Genomic DNA, 20332 nt, shown 5'->3' with positions numbered 1-20332 from the left:
AAATGGTTTTTGTGGGGCATGTCGCATTTAGGAAGCCCCTGTGGTGCCAGAACAGCAAAAAAAATAAAAAAACACATGGCATACTATTTTGGAAACTACACCCCTCAGGGCACGTAACAAGGGGTCCAGTGAGCCTTAACACCCCACAGGTGTTTGACGACTTTTCGTTAAAGTTGATTTTTTTTTCACTAAAATGCTACTTTTCCCCCAAATTTTAAATTTTTTCAAGGGATAATAGGACAAAATGCCCCCCAAAATTTGTAACCCCCATCTCTTCTGAGTATGGAAATACCCCATGTGTGGACGTCAAGTGCTCTGCTGGCACACTACAATGCTCAGAAGAGAAGGAGTCACATTTGGCTTTTGAAAAGCGAATTTGGCTAAAATGGTTTTTGGAGGGCATGTTGCATTTACGAAGCCCCTATGGTGCCAGGAGAGCAAAAAAAAAAACCCACATGGAATACTATTTTGGAAACTACACCCCTCAAGGAACGCAACAAAGGGTACAGTGAGCCTTAACACCTCACAGGTGTTTGACGACTTTTTGTTAAAGTCGGATGTGTAAATGAAAAAAAAAATTTTTTCACTAAAATGTAATTTTTTATTTGCACACCCCACTGTTCCAAAGATCTGTCAAATGCCAGTGGGGTGTAAATACTCCCTGCACCCCTTATTAAATTCTGTGAGGGGTGTAGTTTCCAAAATGGGGGTCACATGTGGGGGGGTTCCACTGTTCTGGCACCACGGAGGGCTTCGTAAACACACATGGCCCCCGACTTCTATTCCAAACGAATTCTGTCTCCAAAAGCTCAATGGCGCTCCTCTTCTGAGCATTGTAGTGCGCCAGCAGAGCACTTGACGTCCACACATGGGGTATTTCCATACTCAGAAGAGATGGGGTTACCAATTTTGGGGGTAATTTTCTCTTATTACCCCTTGTAAAAATGTAAAATTTGGGGGAAAACCAGCATTTTTCATTTTCACAGACCACTGTTCCAAAAATCTGTCAGACACCTGTGGGGCGTAAATGCTCACTGTACCCCTCATTATATTACATGAGGGGTGTAGTTTCCAAAATGGGGTCACATGTGGGGGGGGTCCATTGTTCTGGCTCTATGGGGGTAGAGTAAGCACACCTGGCCTTCAATTCCGGACAAATTTTCTCTTCAAAATCCCAATGGTGCTCCTTCTCTTCTGAACATTGTAGTGCACCAGCAGAGCACTTTACATCCACATATGGGGTATTTTCTTACTCAGAAGAAATGGGGTTACAAATTTTGGGGGGCTTTTTTTCCTATTTTTCCTTGTGAAAATGAAAAATTTAACACCAGCATTTTAGTGAAAAATATATATATTTTTATTTTTTTTATTTTTCCATCCAATAGAATTTTCATTAAACACCTGTGGGGTGTTAAGGCTCACTATAGCCCTTGTTACGTTCCGTGAGGGGTTTATTTTCCAAAATGGGGTCACATGTGGGTATTTCTTTTTTTGCGTTTATGGCAGAACCGCTGTAAAAATCAGCCACCCCTGTGCAAATCACCAATTTAGGCTTCAAATGTACATAGTGCGCTCTCTCCTGAGCCTTGTTGTGCGCCCGCAGAGCATTTTACGCCCACATCTGGGGTATTTCCGTACTCAGGAGAAATTGCGTTACAAATTTTGGCCCGCTGCCTCCGACGCCCTTCTGGACGGGTAAGTGGATCTTCGGCACCGGTCCCCGTCATTTCCCCGTCCTGCCCCGCCTATTGTGGGAGGGCAGGACGGGGAAAACGAAAGTTAACCCCCACCCCCAATCTGCTATTGGTGGTCGCGTCTAGACCACCAATAGCAGGGATAGGAGGGGTGGCACCCCTGCCACCTCACTCCTATCCCTTCGGGGGGATCGTGGGTGTCTTAGACAACCGCGATCCCCCTTATATTCCGGGTCACCATAGACCCGTGATGACCCGGAATCGCGCAAATCGCAAGTGTGAATTCACTTGCGATTTGCCGCGATCGCCGACATGGGGGGGTCTGATGACCCCCCTGGGACGTTTGCACGGGATGCCTGCTGAATGATTTCAGCAGGCATCCCGGTCCGATCCCCGCCCGGTGTGCGGTGTGGGCCGGAATTCTCCATGACGTACGGGTATGTCACGGGTCCTTAAGTACCATGGTGTCATGACGTACGCGTACGTCAGGTGTCCTTAAGGGGTTTTTCGGTTTTTGCTCTTTCGTTTTTTCCTCCTTACCTTTAAAAAATCATAACTCTTTACATTTTGCACCTAAAAATCTGTATTATGGCTTATTTTTTGCGCCACCTATTCTACTTTGTAATGACATCAGTCATTTTACCCAAAAATCTACGGCCAAACGGGAGAAAAAATCATTGTGCGACAAAATTGAAAAAATACAGCCATTTTGTAAATTTTGGGGGCTTCCGTTTCTACGTAGTACATTTTTCGGTAAAAATGACACCTTATCTTTATTCTCTAGGGCCATACGGTTGAAATGATACCCTACTTTTATAGGTTTTATTTTGTATTGCTTAAAAAAAAAATCATAACTACATGCAGGAAAATTTATATGTTTAAAATTGTCATCTTCTGACCCCTATAACTTTTTTTATTTTTCCGTGTTCAGGGCGCTGTGAGGGTTCATTTTTTGCGCCGTGATCTGAAGTTTTTGTCGGTACCATTTTTGCATTGATCTGACTTTTTGATCGCTTTTTATTCATCTTTTCATGATATAAAAAGTGACCAAAAATACGCTATTTTGAATTTTTTTGCGCTTACGCCATTGACCGTGCAGTTTAATTAGCAGTATATTTTTTTAATTCAGACATTTCCGCATGCGGTGAATTAATTATGTTTTTTTTTTTGTTTTTATTTACACAGTTTTTTTTTATTATTGGAAATGCCAGGTGATTCAAACTTTTATTAGGGGAAGGGATAATTCAAAGGGTTAATGATTTTTTAAAGCTTTTCTTTTGCAATATTATAGCCCCCATAGGGGGCTATAACATTGCATTTACTGATCTTTAACACTGTTCAATGCATCTCCATAGGGATGCAATGATCAGTGTTTTCGGCGATTGATTGCTCAAGCCTGGATCTCAGGCTTGAAGCATTCAATCGGCGATCAGACTGCAGGAAGGAAGGTAAGAGACCTTCCTCCTGAAGTACAGCTGTTCGGGATGCCGCGATTTCACCGCCGCGATCTCGAACAGCTCCCTGAGCTAACCGGCACTTTTTACTTTCACTTTTAGCCACGTGGCTCAGCTTTGAGCGCGCGGCTAAAGGGTTAATAGCGCACGGCAACGCGATCAGTGCCACGGGCTAATAGCGGCGGGTCCCGGCTTCACTATGACGCTGGGCCCGCCGTGATATGATGCAGGGTCACCGTTGGACCCCGCGTTATATCATGGAATCAGGACCAAGGACGTACTCATACGCCCTTGGTCCTTAAGAGGTTAACCCCTTCCCGACCTATGACATACATGTACGTCATGAGTGGCAAGGTGTACCCGGCCCATGACATACAGGTACGTCATGAACATTTTTGCCGCTACATTAGTTTATCTAACTCCATGTTTCGCAACCAGTGTGCCTCCAGCTGTTGCAAAACTACAACTCCCAGCATGCACGGACAGCCAAAGGGCATGCTCGGAGTTGTAGTTTTGCAACAGCTGGATGTTTGCCTCCCCCCCCCCCAATGTGAATGTACAAGGTACATTCACATGGGCGGAGGTTTACAGTGAGTGCTGCAAGTTTGAGATGGCACAAATTTTGCGCTGCAGCTCAAACTCCCAGCGCCAAACTTGCTGTGAACCTCTGCCCGTGTGACTGTACCCTAAAAACACTACTCTACACTTACACTAACCTAAAATAAAATGTAAAGAACACTACATATACACATACATATACCCCTACACAGCCCCCCTCCCCAATAAAAATGAAAAACGTCTGGTACGCTACTGTTTCCAAAACGGAGCCTCCAGCTGTTGCAAAACAACAAGTCCCAGTATTGCCGGACAGCCATTGACTGTCCAGGTATGCTGGGAGTTTTGCAATAGCTGGAGGCACCCTGTTTGGGAATCACTGGTGTAGAATACCCCTATGTCCACCCCTATGCAAATCCCTAATTCAGGCCTCAAATGCGCATGGCGCTCTCTCAATTTGGAGCCCTGTCGTATTTCAGGGCAACAGTTTTGGGAAACATATGGGGTATCTCCGTACTCGGGAGAAATTGCCTTACAAATTTTGGGGGGCTTTTTCTTCTTTAACCCCTATGAAAAGGTGAAGTTGGGGTCTACACCAGCATGTTAGTGTATAAAAATTAAATTTTTTTACACTGACATGCTGGTGTTGCTGCATACTTTTCATTTTCACAAGAGGTAAAAGGGAAAAAAGACCCTCAATATTTATAATGCAATTTCTCCCGAGTACGGAGATACCCCATATGTGGGCGCAAAGTGCTCTGGGGGCGCACAACAAGGCCCAGAAGGGAGAGTGCACCATGTACATTTGAGGTGATTTGCACAGGGGTGGCTGATTGTTACAGCAGTTCTGACATAAAGACAAAACAATAAATATCCATATGTGACCCCATTTTGGAAACTACACCCCTCATGGAATTTAATAAGGGGTGCAGTGAGCATTTACACCCCACTGGTGTATGACAGATTTTTGGAACAGTGGTCTGTGAAAATGAAAAATACAATTTTTCATTTGCACAGTCCACTGTTTCAAATATCTGTCAAACGCCAGTGGGGTGTAAATGCTCACTGCACCCCTTATTAAATTCCATGAGGGGTGTAGTTTCCAAAATGGGGTCACGTGGGGGGGGGGGTCCACTGTTCTGGCACCATAGGGGCTTCCTAAATGGGACATGCCCCCCAAAAACCCTTTCAGAAAAACTCACTTTCCAAAATCCCATTTTCGCTCCTTCCCTTCTGAGCCCTCTACTGCGCCCGCCGAACACTTTACATACACATATGAGGTGTTTATTTACTTGAGAGAAATTGGGTTACAAATTTTAGGTTGATTTCTCTCCTTTTACCCCTTGTAAAAATACAAAAATTGGGTCTACAAGAACATGCCAGTGTAAAAAAATGAAGATTTTGAATTTTCTCCTTCACTTTGCTGCTATTCCTGTGAAACACCTAAAGGGTTAAAACACTTACTGAATGTCATTTTGAATACTTTGGGGTGTACAGTTTTTATAATAGGGTCATTTATTGGGTATTTCTAATATGAAGACCCTTAAAATCCACTTCCAACCTGAACTGGTCCCTGAAAAAGTACGATTTTGAAAATCTTGAGAAAAATTGGAAAATTGCTGCGGAACTTTGAAGCCCTCTGATGTCCAAAAGTAAAAACACTTAAATTTTTTGATGCAAACATAAAGTAGACATATTATATATGTGAATCAATATGTAATTTATTTGGAATATCCATTTTCCTTATGAGCAGAGAGTTTCAAAGTTAGAAAAATGCTAAATTTGTATGACATTTTTTGATTTTTTACCAAGAAAGGATGCAAATATCAGTGAAATTTTACCAATAACATAAAGTAGAATGTCACGAAAAAACAATCTCGGAATCAGAATGATAAGTAAAAGCATCCCAGAGTTATTAATGTTTAAAGTAACAGTGGTCAGATGTTCAAAAAATTACCAGGTCCTGAAGGTGAAAATGGGCTGGGTCATGAAGGGGTTAAAGGGGTACTCCGGTGAAAAACGTATTATTTTTTTTTAATCAACTGGTGCCAGAAAGTTAAACAGATTTGTAAATAACTTCTATTAAAAAAATCTTAATCCTTCCTGTACTTATTAGCTGCTGAATACTTGAAATGTTTTCCTTTTTGAAACACCACGCTGTCTGCTGACATCATGAGCACAGTGCTCTCTACTGACATCTCTGTCCATTTTAGGAACTGTTCAGAACAGCGTATGTTTGCTATGGGGATTTCCTTTTACTCTGGACAGTTCCTAAAATGGACAGCGATGTCAGCAGAGAGCACTGTGCTCATGATGTCAGCAGACAGCTCTGTGTTTCAAATGGAAATGAATTTCCACTGTAGTATTCAGCAGCTAATAAGTACAGGAAGGATGAAGATTTTTTAATAGAAGTAATTTACAAATCTGTTTAACTTTCTGACACCAGTTGATTTAAAAAAATAATAATAAGTTTTTCACCGGAGTACCCCTTTAACTACTTAAGGACACATAACGTACCGGTACGTCATGTGTCCACTCCCGATCCTGATCCAATGCGTGGCCCCGTGTCATAGCGGGTCGGGCCCGGCCTCTAACAACGGCCGGGACCCGTGGCTAATAGCGCGCGGCGTTGTACGCCGCGTCTAAAGTGAAAGCATGCCAGTTAGCTCAGGGAGCTGTTCGGGATAGCCGCGGCAAAATTGCGGCATCCCGAACAGGTTACAGGGCAGCTGGAGGATCCCTACCTGCCTCCTCGCTGTCCGATCGCCGAATGACTGTTCAGTGCCTGAGATCCAGGCATGAGCAGTCAAGCGGCACAATCATCGATCACTGGTTTCTTATGAGAAACCAGTGATCAATGTAAAAGATCAGTGTGTGCAGTGTTATAGGTTCCTATGGGAGCTATAACACTGCAAAAAAAAAAAGTGAATAAAGATCATTTAACCCCTTCCCTATTAAAAGTTTGAATCACCCCCTTTTTCCCATAAAAAAAACACAGTGTAAATAAAAATAAACATATATGGTATCGCCGCGTGCAGAAATGTCCGAATTATAAAAATATATTGTTAATTAAACCGCACGGTAAATGGCGTACGCGCAAAAAAATTCCAAAGTCCAAAATAGTACATTTTTGGTCAATTTTTATATCATGAAAAAATGAATAAAAAGCGATCAATAAGTCCTATCAATGCAAAAATGGTACCGTTAAAAACTTCAGATCACTGCACAAAAAGTGAGCCCTCATATCGCCACATATGCACAAAAATAAAAAAGTTATAGGGGTCAGAAGATGACAATTTTAAACGTATTAATTTTCGTGCATGTAGTTATAATTTTTTCCAGAAGTCCGACAAAATCAAACCTATATAAGTAGGATATCATTTTAATCGTATGGACCTACAGAATAAAGATAAGGTGTCATTTTTACCGAAAAATATACTAGGTAGAAACAGAAGCCCCCAAAAGTTACAAAACTGCGTTTTGTTTTTTTTTTTCAATTTTGTCTCACAATTATTTTTTTTCCATTTTGCCGTAGATTTTTGGGCAAAATGACTGACGTCATTACAAAGTAGAATTGGTGGCGTAAAAAATAAGCCATCACATGGATTTTTAGGTGCAAAATTGAAAGAGTAATGATTTTTTAAAGGCAAGGAGGAAAAAACGAAAATGCAAAAACGGAAAAACCTTCGGTCCTTAAGGGGTTAAGGATCGGGGATGCAGGGCGTATGCATACGCCCTGCGTCCCCAAGAGGTTAAGTGACTGAAGTAAATGTTGTTTGCTGCTGTGTGCCATTCCTCTGTTATTCCTCCTGGAAACATATCAGTAAATTGACAACTGGGCATTAACATTTCTCTTGTCATGGTGGTGCATCCCTACAGCACTAAGTGAGCAGTGTTTGAATATTTAGGGACACACCCCATTGACAAGCAGAATGATAACACCCAATAATCACACAGGAATGAATGGCAGAGGAACAACTCAATGCACAGTTCTTCAAAAAGATGCTGAAGAATAGTCTTTTCCTTGGAAATACAAAATAGTTACGGGTTGAGCATATCCTGGAAATAACAACCATAAAATACCAATGTGGAATGTCTTTCCTTTTGTCTATTTTTTTTACTATTGGTTAATTAGTCATGCTGAGTTCATAGTGAGTCTGCTTACTGACTGGCTCCCTATAAAGCTAGTGTAAACTGTTAATTGTTTAGTCATGACGAAGGGGAAGTGCTTTAGAAGTGACACCTTGTTTAAATTTTCAATTGTTTTTCAAGTTCCCGAAATGCAGCCAGCTGCCATGGCTACATCTAAGGTCTTATCTAAGTGTGTTTTACCTCTAGTCTGTACCAAATGCACATCTTTATACTTAATGTGGTGTCTCCATAATCAAATTAAACCAATAAAATAAATTGCCAAACTATACATGACCTACCAATGGTAACCTGAATGAAAACACCAATTCTTTACACTACATGTTGCAAGGACAAAACCAGAAGTATGTTTAATATTACAAAATAATATTCGTTATTATTTTTTATTTTGCAACTGGCTGGCTTTATGAGTGAAATAATTTTGAACCCATAGGAAAATAGAAGAAACAGTTAACTTTAATGCCAAGTGTTCCCCACTATTACTAGTTATGCATCTGGCCTTAACCCCCTAGGGACTCAGCCTATTTTCACCTTAAGGACTCAGCATTTTTCCGTTTTTGCATTTTCATTTTTTCCTCATCACCTTCTAAAAATCATAACGCTTTCAATTTTGCACATAAAATTCCATATGATGGCTTATTTTTTGCGCCACCAATTCTACTTTGCAGTGACATTAGTCATTTTACCCAAAAATCCACAGCGAAACGGAAAAAAAATTAATTGTGCGGCAAAATTTAAGAAAAAATGTCATTTTGTAACTTTTGGGGGCTTCCGTTTCTACGCAGTGCATTTTTCGGTAAAACATAATACCTTATCTTTATTCTGTAAGTCCATTCGGTTAAAATGATAACCTACTTATATATATATTGTCGTACTTCGGAAAAAAATCATAACTACATGCAGGAAAATTTATATGTTAAAAATTCTAATTTTCTAACCCATATAACTTTTGTTATTTTTCCGCATACGGGCAATTATGAGGGCTCATTTTTTGCGCAGTGTTCTGAAGTTTTTATCGGTACCATTTTTGTATTGATCAGACTTTTTAATCGCTTTTTATTCATTTTTTCATGATATAAAATGTGACCAAAAATACGCTATTTTGAACTTTGGAATTTTTTTGCGTGTACGCCATTGACCGTGCGATTTAATTAATGATATATTTTTATAGTTCGGACATTTCTGCACGCGGCGATACCACATATGTTTATTCTTTTTTTTTTTATTTATTTTTTTTGGGGGGGAAAAGGGGGGTGATTCAAACTTTTATTAGAGAAGGGGTTAAATGACCTTTTTGTTAACTTTTTTTTTTCACTTTTTTTTCGCAGTGCTATAGCTCCCATAGGGACCTATAACACTGCACACTCTGATCTCTTATGCTGATCCCTGCAAAGCCACAGCTTTGCACGGATCAGTGAGATAGGGGCTCGATTGCTCAAGCCTGTAGCTCAGGCTTGGAGCAATCAAACCCCGATCGGACGCCGCGGAGACAGGTATGGAGACCTCTGCCTGCGTCCCAGCTGATCGGAACATCACGATTTTATCGCAATGTCCCGATCGGCCCAAGCTGAGCTGCCGGGAAGCATTTACTTTCACTTTCAGACGCGGCAGTCAACTTTGACCACCGCGTCTGAAGGGTTAATAGCGCGCAGCACAACGATCGGTGCCGCACGCTGTTAGCCCAGGGTCCCGGCTATGACTAGCAGCTGGGACCGACCCGGTGTGATGCGGGGTCACGGCGTGACCCCGTTTTAAACACCGGGACCAGGCTCAGGGCGTACAGGTACGCCCAGAGTCCTTAAGGATTGGGGATGAGGGCGTATGCATACACCCTGCGTCCCCAAGAGGTTAAGTATGTCTTGCATCTCCCCTTTTTTATTCCATTTACCAAGGGACACTTATGCCGTGATCCTCCCTATACTACTGTTCATTTAACACCAGATAGATATGCCCTGCCCTTCCTATTATTGCTCTTCTTACTCAGGCACCAGCCATGGTTTTACCCATTCCTTACTGTTCCTATTCACCCAGCACCAACTATGGCTTTATCCACCCCTTTCTATTACTTTTTAATAATTCTTTATTTTCAAATTTTAAGCAAAAACATACAACAGAATCATCCCTACGCAGAGGGAAGTAAACAGAGCAGAGACTAAAAACAAATAATCATGAAAGCCAGCAGAAAGTGCAAAACGACCTTCACCAAAAGGTTTTTCATAAAATAACGTAATACCTCTGCCAAAGGCAAAACAATGGAAAAATCTAAGTGCAAGGAAGGGAAAGGAGAAAGAAAGAGAGGAGGGGAAACAGAGGGGAGTGGGTAAAGGGTAGGAATCGGGAAACAAAGGACAACATAAATGCTCAGACCAGAATCATCATCAATCGGGATACAAGAGAGGAGAGATAAGGGGGCCCCAACAGCCCAGGAATGGAGATTCAGTTGGAAGCAAGGCATGATATGCCGGCATCTCCTGAAAAAATGACCAATAAAACCAGGTTTTAGAATAACTGCCTGTGCGGTGATGAATGTGAACAGTAAGCGCATCAATGCACTGTATGTCCAGGATCTTCATGATCCACAGTCACGAGGAGGGAGTTTTCAGAGGCCCGCTCACCCGATACCTGCTGCTGTGCGGCCCTACACACCCGATACCTGCTGCTGTGCGGCCACGCTCCACTGTCCCGTTCTCCCGATCGCATCATGGCGTCCTATGGAGGAGCATGTGACACACACGTCACTCCTCCTCCCCTGCGCCCAGCGTAACGCTACAGAGGAAGCAGAGTGACGTGTATGTCACATGCTCCTCCATAGGACGCTATGATGCGATCGGGAGAACGGGACAACGGAGCAGCAAACACCCAAGGACAGCCGCAGGTGAGCTGTCTACAAGAGGAGGGGTATCTGCTGTCTATAAGGGGGGGGGGGGCTGCTGTCTATAAGGGGGGGGGGGGGGCTGCTGTCTACAAGGGGATGGGGCCTGCTGTCTACAAGGGGGAAATATCGGTATAAGTTATCGGCTATCCGCCTGAAAGTTCACAGGTTATCTGTATCGGCTCTAAAAAATCAATATCGGTCGATCCCTAATTTGTACTCCTCACAGGCCACTTATTCTTATAAGGACTTAACTTCTTGCCTGTACTCTATCACTTTCCCTAGACTTTCTGCCGATAGTGCCGCTTCTCTGGAATCTGGCTTCACAATGGAGGCATTAGCTGACTCCTTGGGTGCCCTATCAAGAGGCAAGTCGCCGGGCCCCGATGGTCTTCCATTGGAAGTATACCAACACTATAGGGAGCAGCTGGCTCCCTGTCTGTTGTCTATGTATCATGCAGCCTTTGCTGCAGACAGACCCCCTGATTCCTTCTATGATGCCTCCATTGTGGTCATATTGAAGCCAGATAAAGATCCCCTAGACTGTGGCTCATATCGGCCCATTTCTCTTTTTAAATTTGGATTACAAATTACTTACTAAAATGCTTGCTACCGGACTTAATCAGGCCATATTGGAGTTTATCCACGTTGACCATGATCAGGCTTCATGCCGGGTCGCTCCACCTCCTGATAATATCCGCCGAGTTCAGTTACTAGCTCAGGTGGGTAACGAATAGGGAGAATTGGGCGATTGCCTCTTTAGACACTGCTAAGGCCTTTGACTCCATAGAGTGGCCCTTCCTCCTAGAGGTCTTAGGACGTTTTGGTTTTGGTCCCAACTCTATTAAATGGATCTCACTCCTTCACAGCTCCCCAAGAGCCTGAATGTCTCTTAATGGGGTTCTCTCCCCATACTTTGCCCTTGCCAGGGGCATACGATAGGGGTGCCCTATCTCTCCCTTGCTATTTGCCATTGCCATTAAGCCCTTGGCTCTGCAGATACGTCAACACCCTGATTATTCTGGAATATGTAGTAGAATTAGAGACAGTCGGGCACTGCTCCTATTGCCAGTATACACAACCCCTCGTGTGAACATAAATCCACCGATGCACCAACCAAAACTATGATTGCATCAATCCATCCGGTGCTCAGGGATGTGCGAAAAGACTCAAAGTCCCAAGGCATATAAACGTAGAAGGAACTCACAGCACTCGTTGTAGATGCAGAATAAAACATTTATTCCCGGAGGAGGCAAATACAGGCTTCGAAAGGGGAGAAGAGATGGGACAATGTCCGTTTCGCAGCCTACGCCGCCTCCACAGGTCCCTATATATATTCTAGAATATGAGTTGGCTAGAGGGAGAATAGGGTAGGCCTGTATGCTGATGACATGATACTATTTATGTCTGACCCATTTGAGACTCTCCCTATTGGTGTCATGTTTATTGACCGGTTTGGTGACTACTCTGGACTAAGGATAAATTGGGATAAGTCTGTTTTTATGCCTCTGCGGGATGCTGATTGGGGTGAGTGCATTCACGGTTTAAAGGTTGTCTCCCACTTTAAATACCTTGGTATTCATATTAATCGAGCCTCTGAGAATGACCTCCTGATGAATATCCAACCCCTTCTTCCCTTCATACGGGAGAAGTTTAGGGTATGGGCAACCTTGCCACTTTCCGTGGCAGGTCGCATCATTCTAATCAAGATGGTGATTCTTCCCAAATGCTTGTATCTGCTTGAACACGCCTCTGCTACAGTTCCGGTGGTGTTTTTAAAGCAATTACATGCCCTTTTCCCCTCTTTTGTATGGGGTGGGAATAGATCCAAACTTAAATTGTCTCTCCTATAGTGTTCTAAATGTCAGGGAGGTATGTCTCTTCCTGACATGCATCTATATTACTTGGCGGTTCAACTTCGCTACTTTAGACACTGGGTTACTTCACCCTCGTACCTAATAGTGAACATCATCTAGCTCACTACCTACACTTAACCCAGCTATGGCCTGTTCTGGAGGGTAGGTAAGGCTTGAGTGGTCGGTGGTTGCCTCTACATAGATTAGCATCTCAAGTTTGGGCTGCTACAAAAAAGCTCCTCACATACACTGATATTATGCTGGATAGACCATTATGGTCTGACCCCCCCTACTTCCCCACTTCTCTGCATTACTGGATCCTCAGTGCTGGAAATCTCATGGGGTTTCCAGTTTGTACATGATGGTAACTGCTTCAGGGACTTTCAATATTTTCAGGACCATGGGGACATCCCTCGCCAGTCCTTCAATAGATACCTCCAGCTCAGACACACATTCTCGCTGCAATTTATGGTTTCCTCTGCACCGTTTTCCCGCATCCCTGTAATAGGTGTTATTAAATCACAGGGCCCCAGAGGTTTTATTTCTGCTCTTTATATTACCCTATTGAGTGCTAAGATAGAAAGGTAGCCCCTTTTAGTGGAACTGCGTTGGAAGGCCCTTCTGCCAGACTTAACAGTTGAGGAGTGGAGTGATGCTCTTTCTTCTCATCTATGTGTTTCTCCTTCTATCAATAACAGACTCATTCAATTGTACATGTTTCACCAGTCATATCTCACCCCAGTTCATCTAGACTGTCAATCAGATTGTCATAGATGTGGGGCCAGTGAGTCAGACTACATGATGTGGTCCTGCCCACTTATACATACATTTTGGTGGGAGGATACATGGTGTGTGGAAATCGTGTCTCTTGGGCCTATCTGATGAGGAACAATGGACACCTAGCGAAATAGTTTTCCTTAGGGAAGTATTATTCTTAGCCTGCAAGGCCATAGCCCTGCGATGGATGGATCTTAAGCCTACCCTTTATGGCTGGAAAGTTTATAAACATTGCAAGAACCCCTCCAAATTCTAAAAAATATGGTCTTCCTGGTGTTCTTCTCCGCAGGCAAACTATACAATATCTAGATTCTTGGCCCAAGAGGTCATCTGAGTCGGCCCCTGTAGTAACTTACTTATTGCCATTTCCCGTTACCATCCTTACCACCTGGATGGATTTATTATCAGTCCGATACTGTACTTCCTCCTATTCCCTTTTCTTCTCTTCTCCCCTGTCTCTCTCTCTCTCTCTCTCTCTCTCTCTCTCTCTCTCTCTCCTCTCTCTCCTCCTCACTCTTTTTGTGTTTGACCTTTTCTCTTCCTTGTTGCTGAGTTAGTGATGTTCGTTTACATGTCTGTCTCGTTGTTGGCCTGTTCTCAGGCTACATGTCTCCTTTATTTATGCCTCATATTATATTATATGTTATTTATCACATGCCCTGCACTATGTAATACATTGGTGCACGTACACATTTCCAACAACACAAATTAAGGTGTAAAAAAAGACAAAACTACAAGTCCCAGCATGCCCTTACAGTGAGGACATGCTGGAAGTTTTGGTTTTTGCAACAGCTGGAGAGTCATAGATGGGGGATCGTTGCCCTAACATGTGTCTTTCTATATGGTACACAACTACAACTCCCAGCACCCACTGAGTTTAATAAATGTGAATAAGCTCCTCCCCTTAAAAAATTGACCCTCTTTTCCCATTGTACAAGTTAAAACAATTAAATAAACATATTTTGTATCCCCACAGTCGGAAATGTTAATGATCCTGTGCAGTAAACGGCGTAAATGTGAAAAAATACCAAGGTGTAAAATTGCTGATTTTCTGGTCACATCATATCCCAAAATCACAGCAAAAAAAAGTGTCCAAAACGTCACATATACGCAAAAGTGGTATCGCTAAAAATTACAGATCATGGTGCAAAAAATGCCCATACTAGTTGTGTATTGCACAGATTTGTCATATGCACTGTGCCATGTCATAAATTTGACATACGTCAGCACTTTCAGAGCTAAACATTGACTGTAAAACACGTCTACCACAGACAACAATGATAAATTCCCCCCTATGTGTTTTTGTTTTGTTTGTTTGTTTAGGTTTTTACCAGTTTATTAGACCCCACCACAAAAAAGAATTTGATGCAGCATGCAAGGAGTTTACAGGAATCGGATGTGGATACAAACCAGAGCATACAGTTCCTCGAGTGGAGCGTGAGAAGGGTCAGATCTATGTTATAGTTTTTTCGTTATCTAACCTGGTTTATTAACAGGTTCTTTGCTTAAAATGTGTTAGCTTCATTCCCTTGTTTGTTCTGTGCAGCACAAGCTAGGACTGATTCCAAATTGACCTTCTCTGAGAGCTCATCTGAACATCTGAACCATGGAGGGACGCACTTAAGCTCCGAATCACTGAAAGGTATGAGTGTGAGGTCACTGTATGATTAGTAGTTTAGCTTTATATATTTGGAATTTCTTGAAGGGAATTTCCAACCTAGAACCAGGGGATGCAGCACTAGGTAAAGCCAACCATTTATGCAAATTTTGGGGGAATTTATCATTTGTTTTACCTTGTTTATTTTGTTTGCATTGTTGCAAATGTGGGTGAAAAAAGTCGAAAAATCTTTGCACAAATCAACTTAAATGTAGTGTCATGGTGAGCTGTTTGCAGTGGTTGTTGACTTATAAACTGCGACTTTTTAATATTGTTGCAAAATTGTGCAATCTCATGACAGCCATTTTAATGCTCTTCTAATTTGTTAGACGTTGTTATGGCTATGCAGTTCACTTGAGGTAGGTCTAGCTGTGGCTGTAGCTCCTTCAGGATGAGGTCTCCTTTTGCTTTTTTGCACGTGTGTATGTTTGTATTTGTCAAATCTTCAGGAAGAGAAACACCATGAATAGTGATCAGCTGATAATAATATGTCAGATAGGTGTAGTGGGGACTTTACTGGAAGCAATTTATTACACTAGATCTTTGTCTATACAGATCTTTTTGTTATTAAAAACATCAGCAACTATAAAGTTGGGAGGGGGATGATAATTATTTTGTGTGAGACTTGCATGGAAACTTTTTCTATCCCCTTATTGCCTTATTTTCATGTGTATGCAAATGACCTTCCTGTGTAAATATATCAGGTGGATTTGCTCTTTAAACAATCACTAAAATAGAAAAACGGGAAGTGACCTTATATTATTGATAACATTTATTGGCTGACATTTTTTGCTGTCACATTGGAGGAAATCGTTTTGTATCCCTTGGTTATTGAGTTTCCACATATGACCTTAGGGAAAATGTCTTGTGACCAGATAAGAAGTAATTATGGTAATTCGGGGGAAACTGCACAGTGTGTTGTGTTTGCGCGTTGAGTCAGCTGCTTCTCCCTCCTCTATGAGGAATTGATCAGTGTTCAAGACATGAGATGTATGACTGTGTGCCCTGCAGCTTCAGAACTGCACGTGCCACATTCTTCCCTGATCCTTACTAATAATCCGTCATAGTGAATTTTTTTTTAGTTTCTGTTTTTCATTTTCAGTCCCACTCTTCTTTCCCGATAGTCCTGTCCTTATGTTTGTGCAGCATTGGTGTGTGTGGGTCGTCTTATGATGAGTCATAGTGACAAGTCGAAGTTTTACTGCTTGGGGGTCCAGGTTGATGATACCTTTACAAATCACTTAAAGGAGAATTCCGGCGAAAATTAATTTATCCTTTATACTCAGGATAGGGAATAAGTAGCTGATCGTGGGACCCTGGCTCTGTCACTGAGGAACGTGTGTTGTTTACCGGTAGACGGCACTCACTCTATTCAATTCTATGGGAGAGCCAATGATGCCTGTGTGCTGTACTTGGGCCTTTTCAGCACTCCAACAGAAATGAATGGTGCGGTGGGTCCCGTTCCAGAGATCATGGGGGTTCCAGCGGTCAGACCCCCCGCGATCAGCTGTTTATCTTCTATCCTGTGGATAGGGTATCACTTAATTTTTGGCGGAAATCTCCTTTTAACAAAGGGGCAGAAGCTCAGCTTACAGGGGTTATCCAGGAAAAAACTTTTTTATATATATCAACTGGCTCCAGAAAGTTAAACAGATTTGTAAATTACTTCTATTAAAAAATCTTAATCCTTTCAGTACTTATGAGCTTCTGAAGTTAAGGTTGTTCTTTTCTGTCTAAGTCCACTCTGATGACACCTGTCTCGGGAAACGCCCAGTTTAGAAGCAAATCCACATAGCAAACCTCTTCTAAACTGGGCGTGTCCCGAAGACAGAAAAGAACAACCTTAACTTCAGAAGCTCATAAGTACTGAAAGGATTAAGATTTTTTAATAGAAGTAATTTACAAATCTGTTTAACTTTCTGGAGCCAGTTGATATATATAAAAAAGTTTTTCCCTGGAATACCCCTTTAAAGCTGCACCCCTTTATTTCTGCTAAGCTATTTTCAGAAAGAGAAATTTGGGGGGGCGTGGCTTGGCGCCGAGAGAGATGGCCGCATAGCTCATCTGCTTCCGCTCCCTGAGGCCATCCATGAGCTGTTTTATGCGATGACCTGCCTCTAATCCATGGGGAGGACCACCCGCCGACGGCCGAAGCAACCCACCTACCCTCAATGTTCTTCCTCCCCGGGTTCCATTGCCCACTACCTGCGGCCTGCTGCGGTCCCGAGCCTCCCGCGACTGCTGAAGATACCGTGTGGCGTCTCCCCTCCCGTTCACTCAGATCTGCCTGGCTCTCCTGCTGACCAGTCACGGGATCTCTAGCTTCAGCTCTGCACGGCATCCACCTTGGACCTCCGGGCCCCCGCCTGTCCTCCAGCGCGGCCACCATCTTCTCCAAGGCCTTTCTCTTCCCCAGCAGGCATTTCGGCCCCTCATCTCCGGCTTGTGACCTGGACTCTGACTGATCACCTGTGACCTCCCGTGAGTGGCTCTCCTGCTGTATCTCTGGAGGGGGTCGCCTGCCCTGACCGCTTTTCTCCTCCTCAGTGTGCAAGGGGGTCCTCTGCCTGCACCTTCCCTGGGCTGTACCCCGGCATCTTTGGCAGCGCTAGTGAGGGGGGACATATCCTCTCAGGGGTAGCTCATTCTGCATTTAAGAGCCTGCATTAAAGGGGTATTCCAGGCAAAACCTTTTTTTATATATCAACTGGCTCTGGAAAGTTAAACAGATTTGTAAATTACTTCTATTAAAAAATCTTAATCTTTCCAATAGTTATTAACTTCTGAAGTTTTCTGTCTAACTGCTCAATGATGATGTCACGTCCCGGGAGCTGTGCATGATGGGAGAATATCTCCATAGGAACTGCACAGCTCCCGGCACGTGAGTCATCAGAGAGCACTTAGACAGAAAACAACAACTCAACTTCAGAAGCTAATAACCATTGGAAGGATTAAGATTTTTTTAATAGAAGTAATTTACAAATCTGTTTAACTTTCCGGAGCCAGTTGATATATCAAAAAAAGTTTTGGCCTGGAATACCCCTTTAACCCCAGAGTTCCCGGACACTCTCCTGCTGCCTTTTGCAGAGCCTGGGGACTGGACTGCTGCTTCTGACCCCTCTCTCCTATCCCACCCTGGGGATCACCCTTCTCCACCCGGTCTCTCCAAAACCCCAAAGGCTTATGGCGGCCACCAGGCTTCCTACAGGGGCACCCCGCCTTTCAGTATAGAAGGGCCCCTCTGCTGCCCTGTCCACCCCAGGGACCCTGCCTGCAGCTGACAAATCCCTGTGGGACACTGCTTCAGACCAGGAGATAGACTGCTCAGGTGTACCTGCCTCCTCCTTCTGACTGGAGTCAGCTCCTCTCGCAAATCCCTACTAAGGAGGACTTCGGCTCTCTTATTTCTGAAGTCAAAGACACCTGCAGAGCAGAAATTTCCTCACTCCGCCAAGATCTCCAACATGTGTCTGATGGGGTTTAGGGGCTTGAGGAAGAGCATGATACCACCAAAGGCCTACATTGCATGTCTTCAGTCTACCATTGCTTCCCAGTCTGACTTTCTTAGCAACCTCCATGACCATGTGGAAGATCTGGATAATCGGGGTAGACGTAATAATATTCGGATCCGTGGCCTCCCCGAGGCGACTCAAGCAAAAGACCTTCATGTTACACTGGAAGCTATATTCAATATGATCCTGGGTGAATAAATAAGAATCCCAGTCCTCAAGTACCTCAACCAAAATGGATGTAAATGGATAGTTGGTAAAAATGTATTTTATTGTAAACATAAAATGAATATAAAATTAATCACAGGGCCCATGTGATATAAAAATAAATAACCAATTCAGAACATAAAAAAGGAAATAACCAATTCAGAACATAAAAAAGGAAATTGGGGTCCTGAATGCAACCTGCAAAGGAAGAAGACTTATAATATCCCAACGTACAATAATAAAGTCCTGTGATGCATGCAAAGGATCCTATGGTAACATAGTAGTACTGTAAAGTGACCGTACTATAGAATCCAGATACAGTTCAATGATCTGTAATAAGATATGACCTGCAACAGTGTCACCGTATATAATATGTAACAATTGGTACCAAGTACCGTTCACCACATCAGGTGTGAATGCCGCTCACCACTCCAGGTGTGAATGCCGGCCGCCAGTTCTGCTGATAGTATAGTTGCCAATGCTGGATAAGAGGCGCTGATGATATAGTTGCCGATGCTGGATAAGAAACTTTTCAATACAAACAATGTCCGGTCACAGCAATCGGTCCTCAGCCCGGAGTGAAGACTGCAGGTCTCAGCACAAACGGTCCTCAGGCCGGAGTAGGTCTCAGCAGAGACGGCATCTGACGTCACTGGTCAGCTAGTCAATAGTCATAGCCACTGAGGAAGTGGTTAGAACACATTGTCCACACCCCGAAATGCGTTTTGGCCATTTACCTTGCAGGTTTTAATACGTCCTATCTTAATAAGGGGCAGAGGATGGATTTTTTTGCTTTTTAAAGGTCATGGATGGTGACCGACTAGTACATATTTGAGTAAGCTTCTATTGCTATTTTGCCAAGTACCCAGTGATATCAGTGACTGTACTTACATCAACACCGTTGCTGGGTATTATTGCTGCCTGTGTACCCTTGGCTGCCTTGTACCTCCAGCGCTTCACAATCTCTAGAGCTTTACAGCTACCAGCCGGAGATTGACCAACTGACCAGTGACGTCCGACGCCGTCTCTGCCAAGACCTATTCCGGGCTGAGGACCATTTGTGCTGAGACCTGCGTCTTCACTCTTTTTATTTATGTAATCTATTTTTTTTATCTCACCTGTGAGTACAGGTGTGCCCAGTTAACCTCGTACAATTTTTGTTGAAGAGCTGTCCATTCCATTATTTATGATCCAGGGTGAACCTCCATCTCACCAGATTAAGCTGGACCGTGCCCATCGGGGGGGGGAGGAGACTGCCTTGTTTCTGGTGGTTCTCTTCTGCATTCCTCTGTTTCCCCCCTTTGAGGCTGTGGCAAAGGTTGTGATATTGACAAATTGTTTGTTTCTCTCTTGTCCTGAGCGGCTTCTCTGGAGGTCTGAGTATTTTTCTGTACATGCTCTGTATCTTCCCTTTGACTCCCCATGGCTAAGTGTGTCTCTTTGAACGTCAAGGGCCTTAACTCCCCCCTGAAATGGCGCCTTCTACAACAGGAGCTGGTAACACAGCGCACTGACATAGTCTACCTTCAGGAGACACACTTTGACCATTCGGGCTCCTTTTAATTCCTTCATCACTTATATCCCCAGGTCTTTATGGCCTCC

The 20332-nt window shown here is 43.3% G+C and overlaps 1 protein-coding gene across 6 annotated transcripts in view; it reads left to right on the top strand.

The window, feature by feature from the left end:
- The window catches only part of RTEL1 (regulator of telomere elongation helicase 1), a 169983-nt gene that overhangs the window by 114579 nt on the left and 35072 nt on the right, over positions 1 to 20332 (top strand). For all 6 annotated transcript variants that reach the window (XM_056549289.1, XM_056549286.1, XM_056549291.1 and 3 more), the window contains 2 exons: positions 14681 to 14803; positions 14904 to 14999. In XM_056549289.1, coding sequence (XP_056405264.1) covers positions 14681 to 14803; positions 14904 to 14999 — 219 coding nt within the window. The remainder of the gene's footprint in view (positions 1 to 14680; positions 14804 to 14903; positions 15000 to 20332) is intronic.

Source organism: Hyla sarda, chromosome 12 (assembly GCF_029499605.1).
Source record: "Hyla sarda isolate aHylSar1 chromosome 12, aHylSar1.hap1, whole genome shotgun sequence".
Lineage (NCBI taxonomy): Eukaryota > Metazoa > Chordata > Amphibia > Anura > Hylidae > Hyla > Hyla sarda.
Note: the sequence above shows the minus strand (reverse complement) of the source record. Positions and strands in the feature narration are given on the sequence as shown.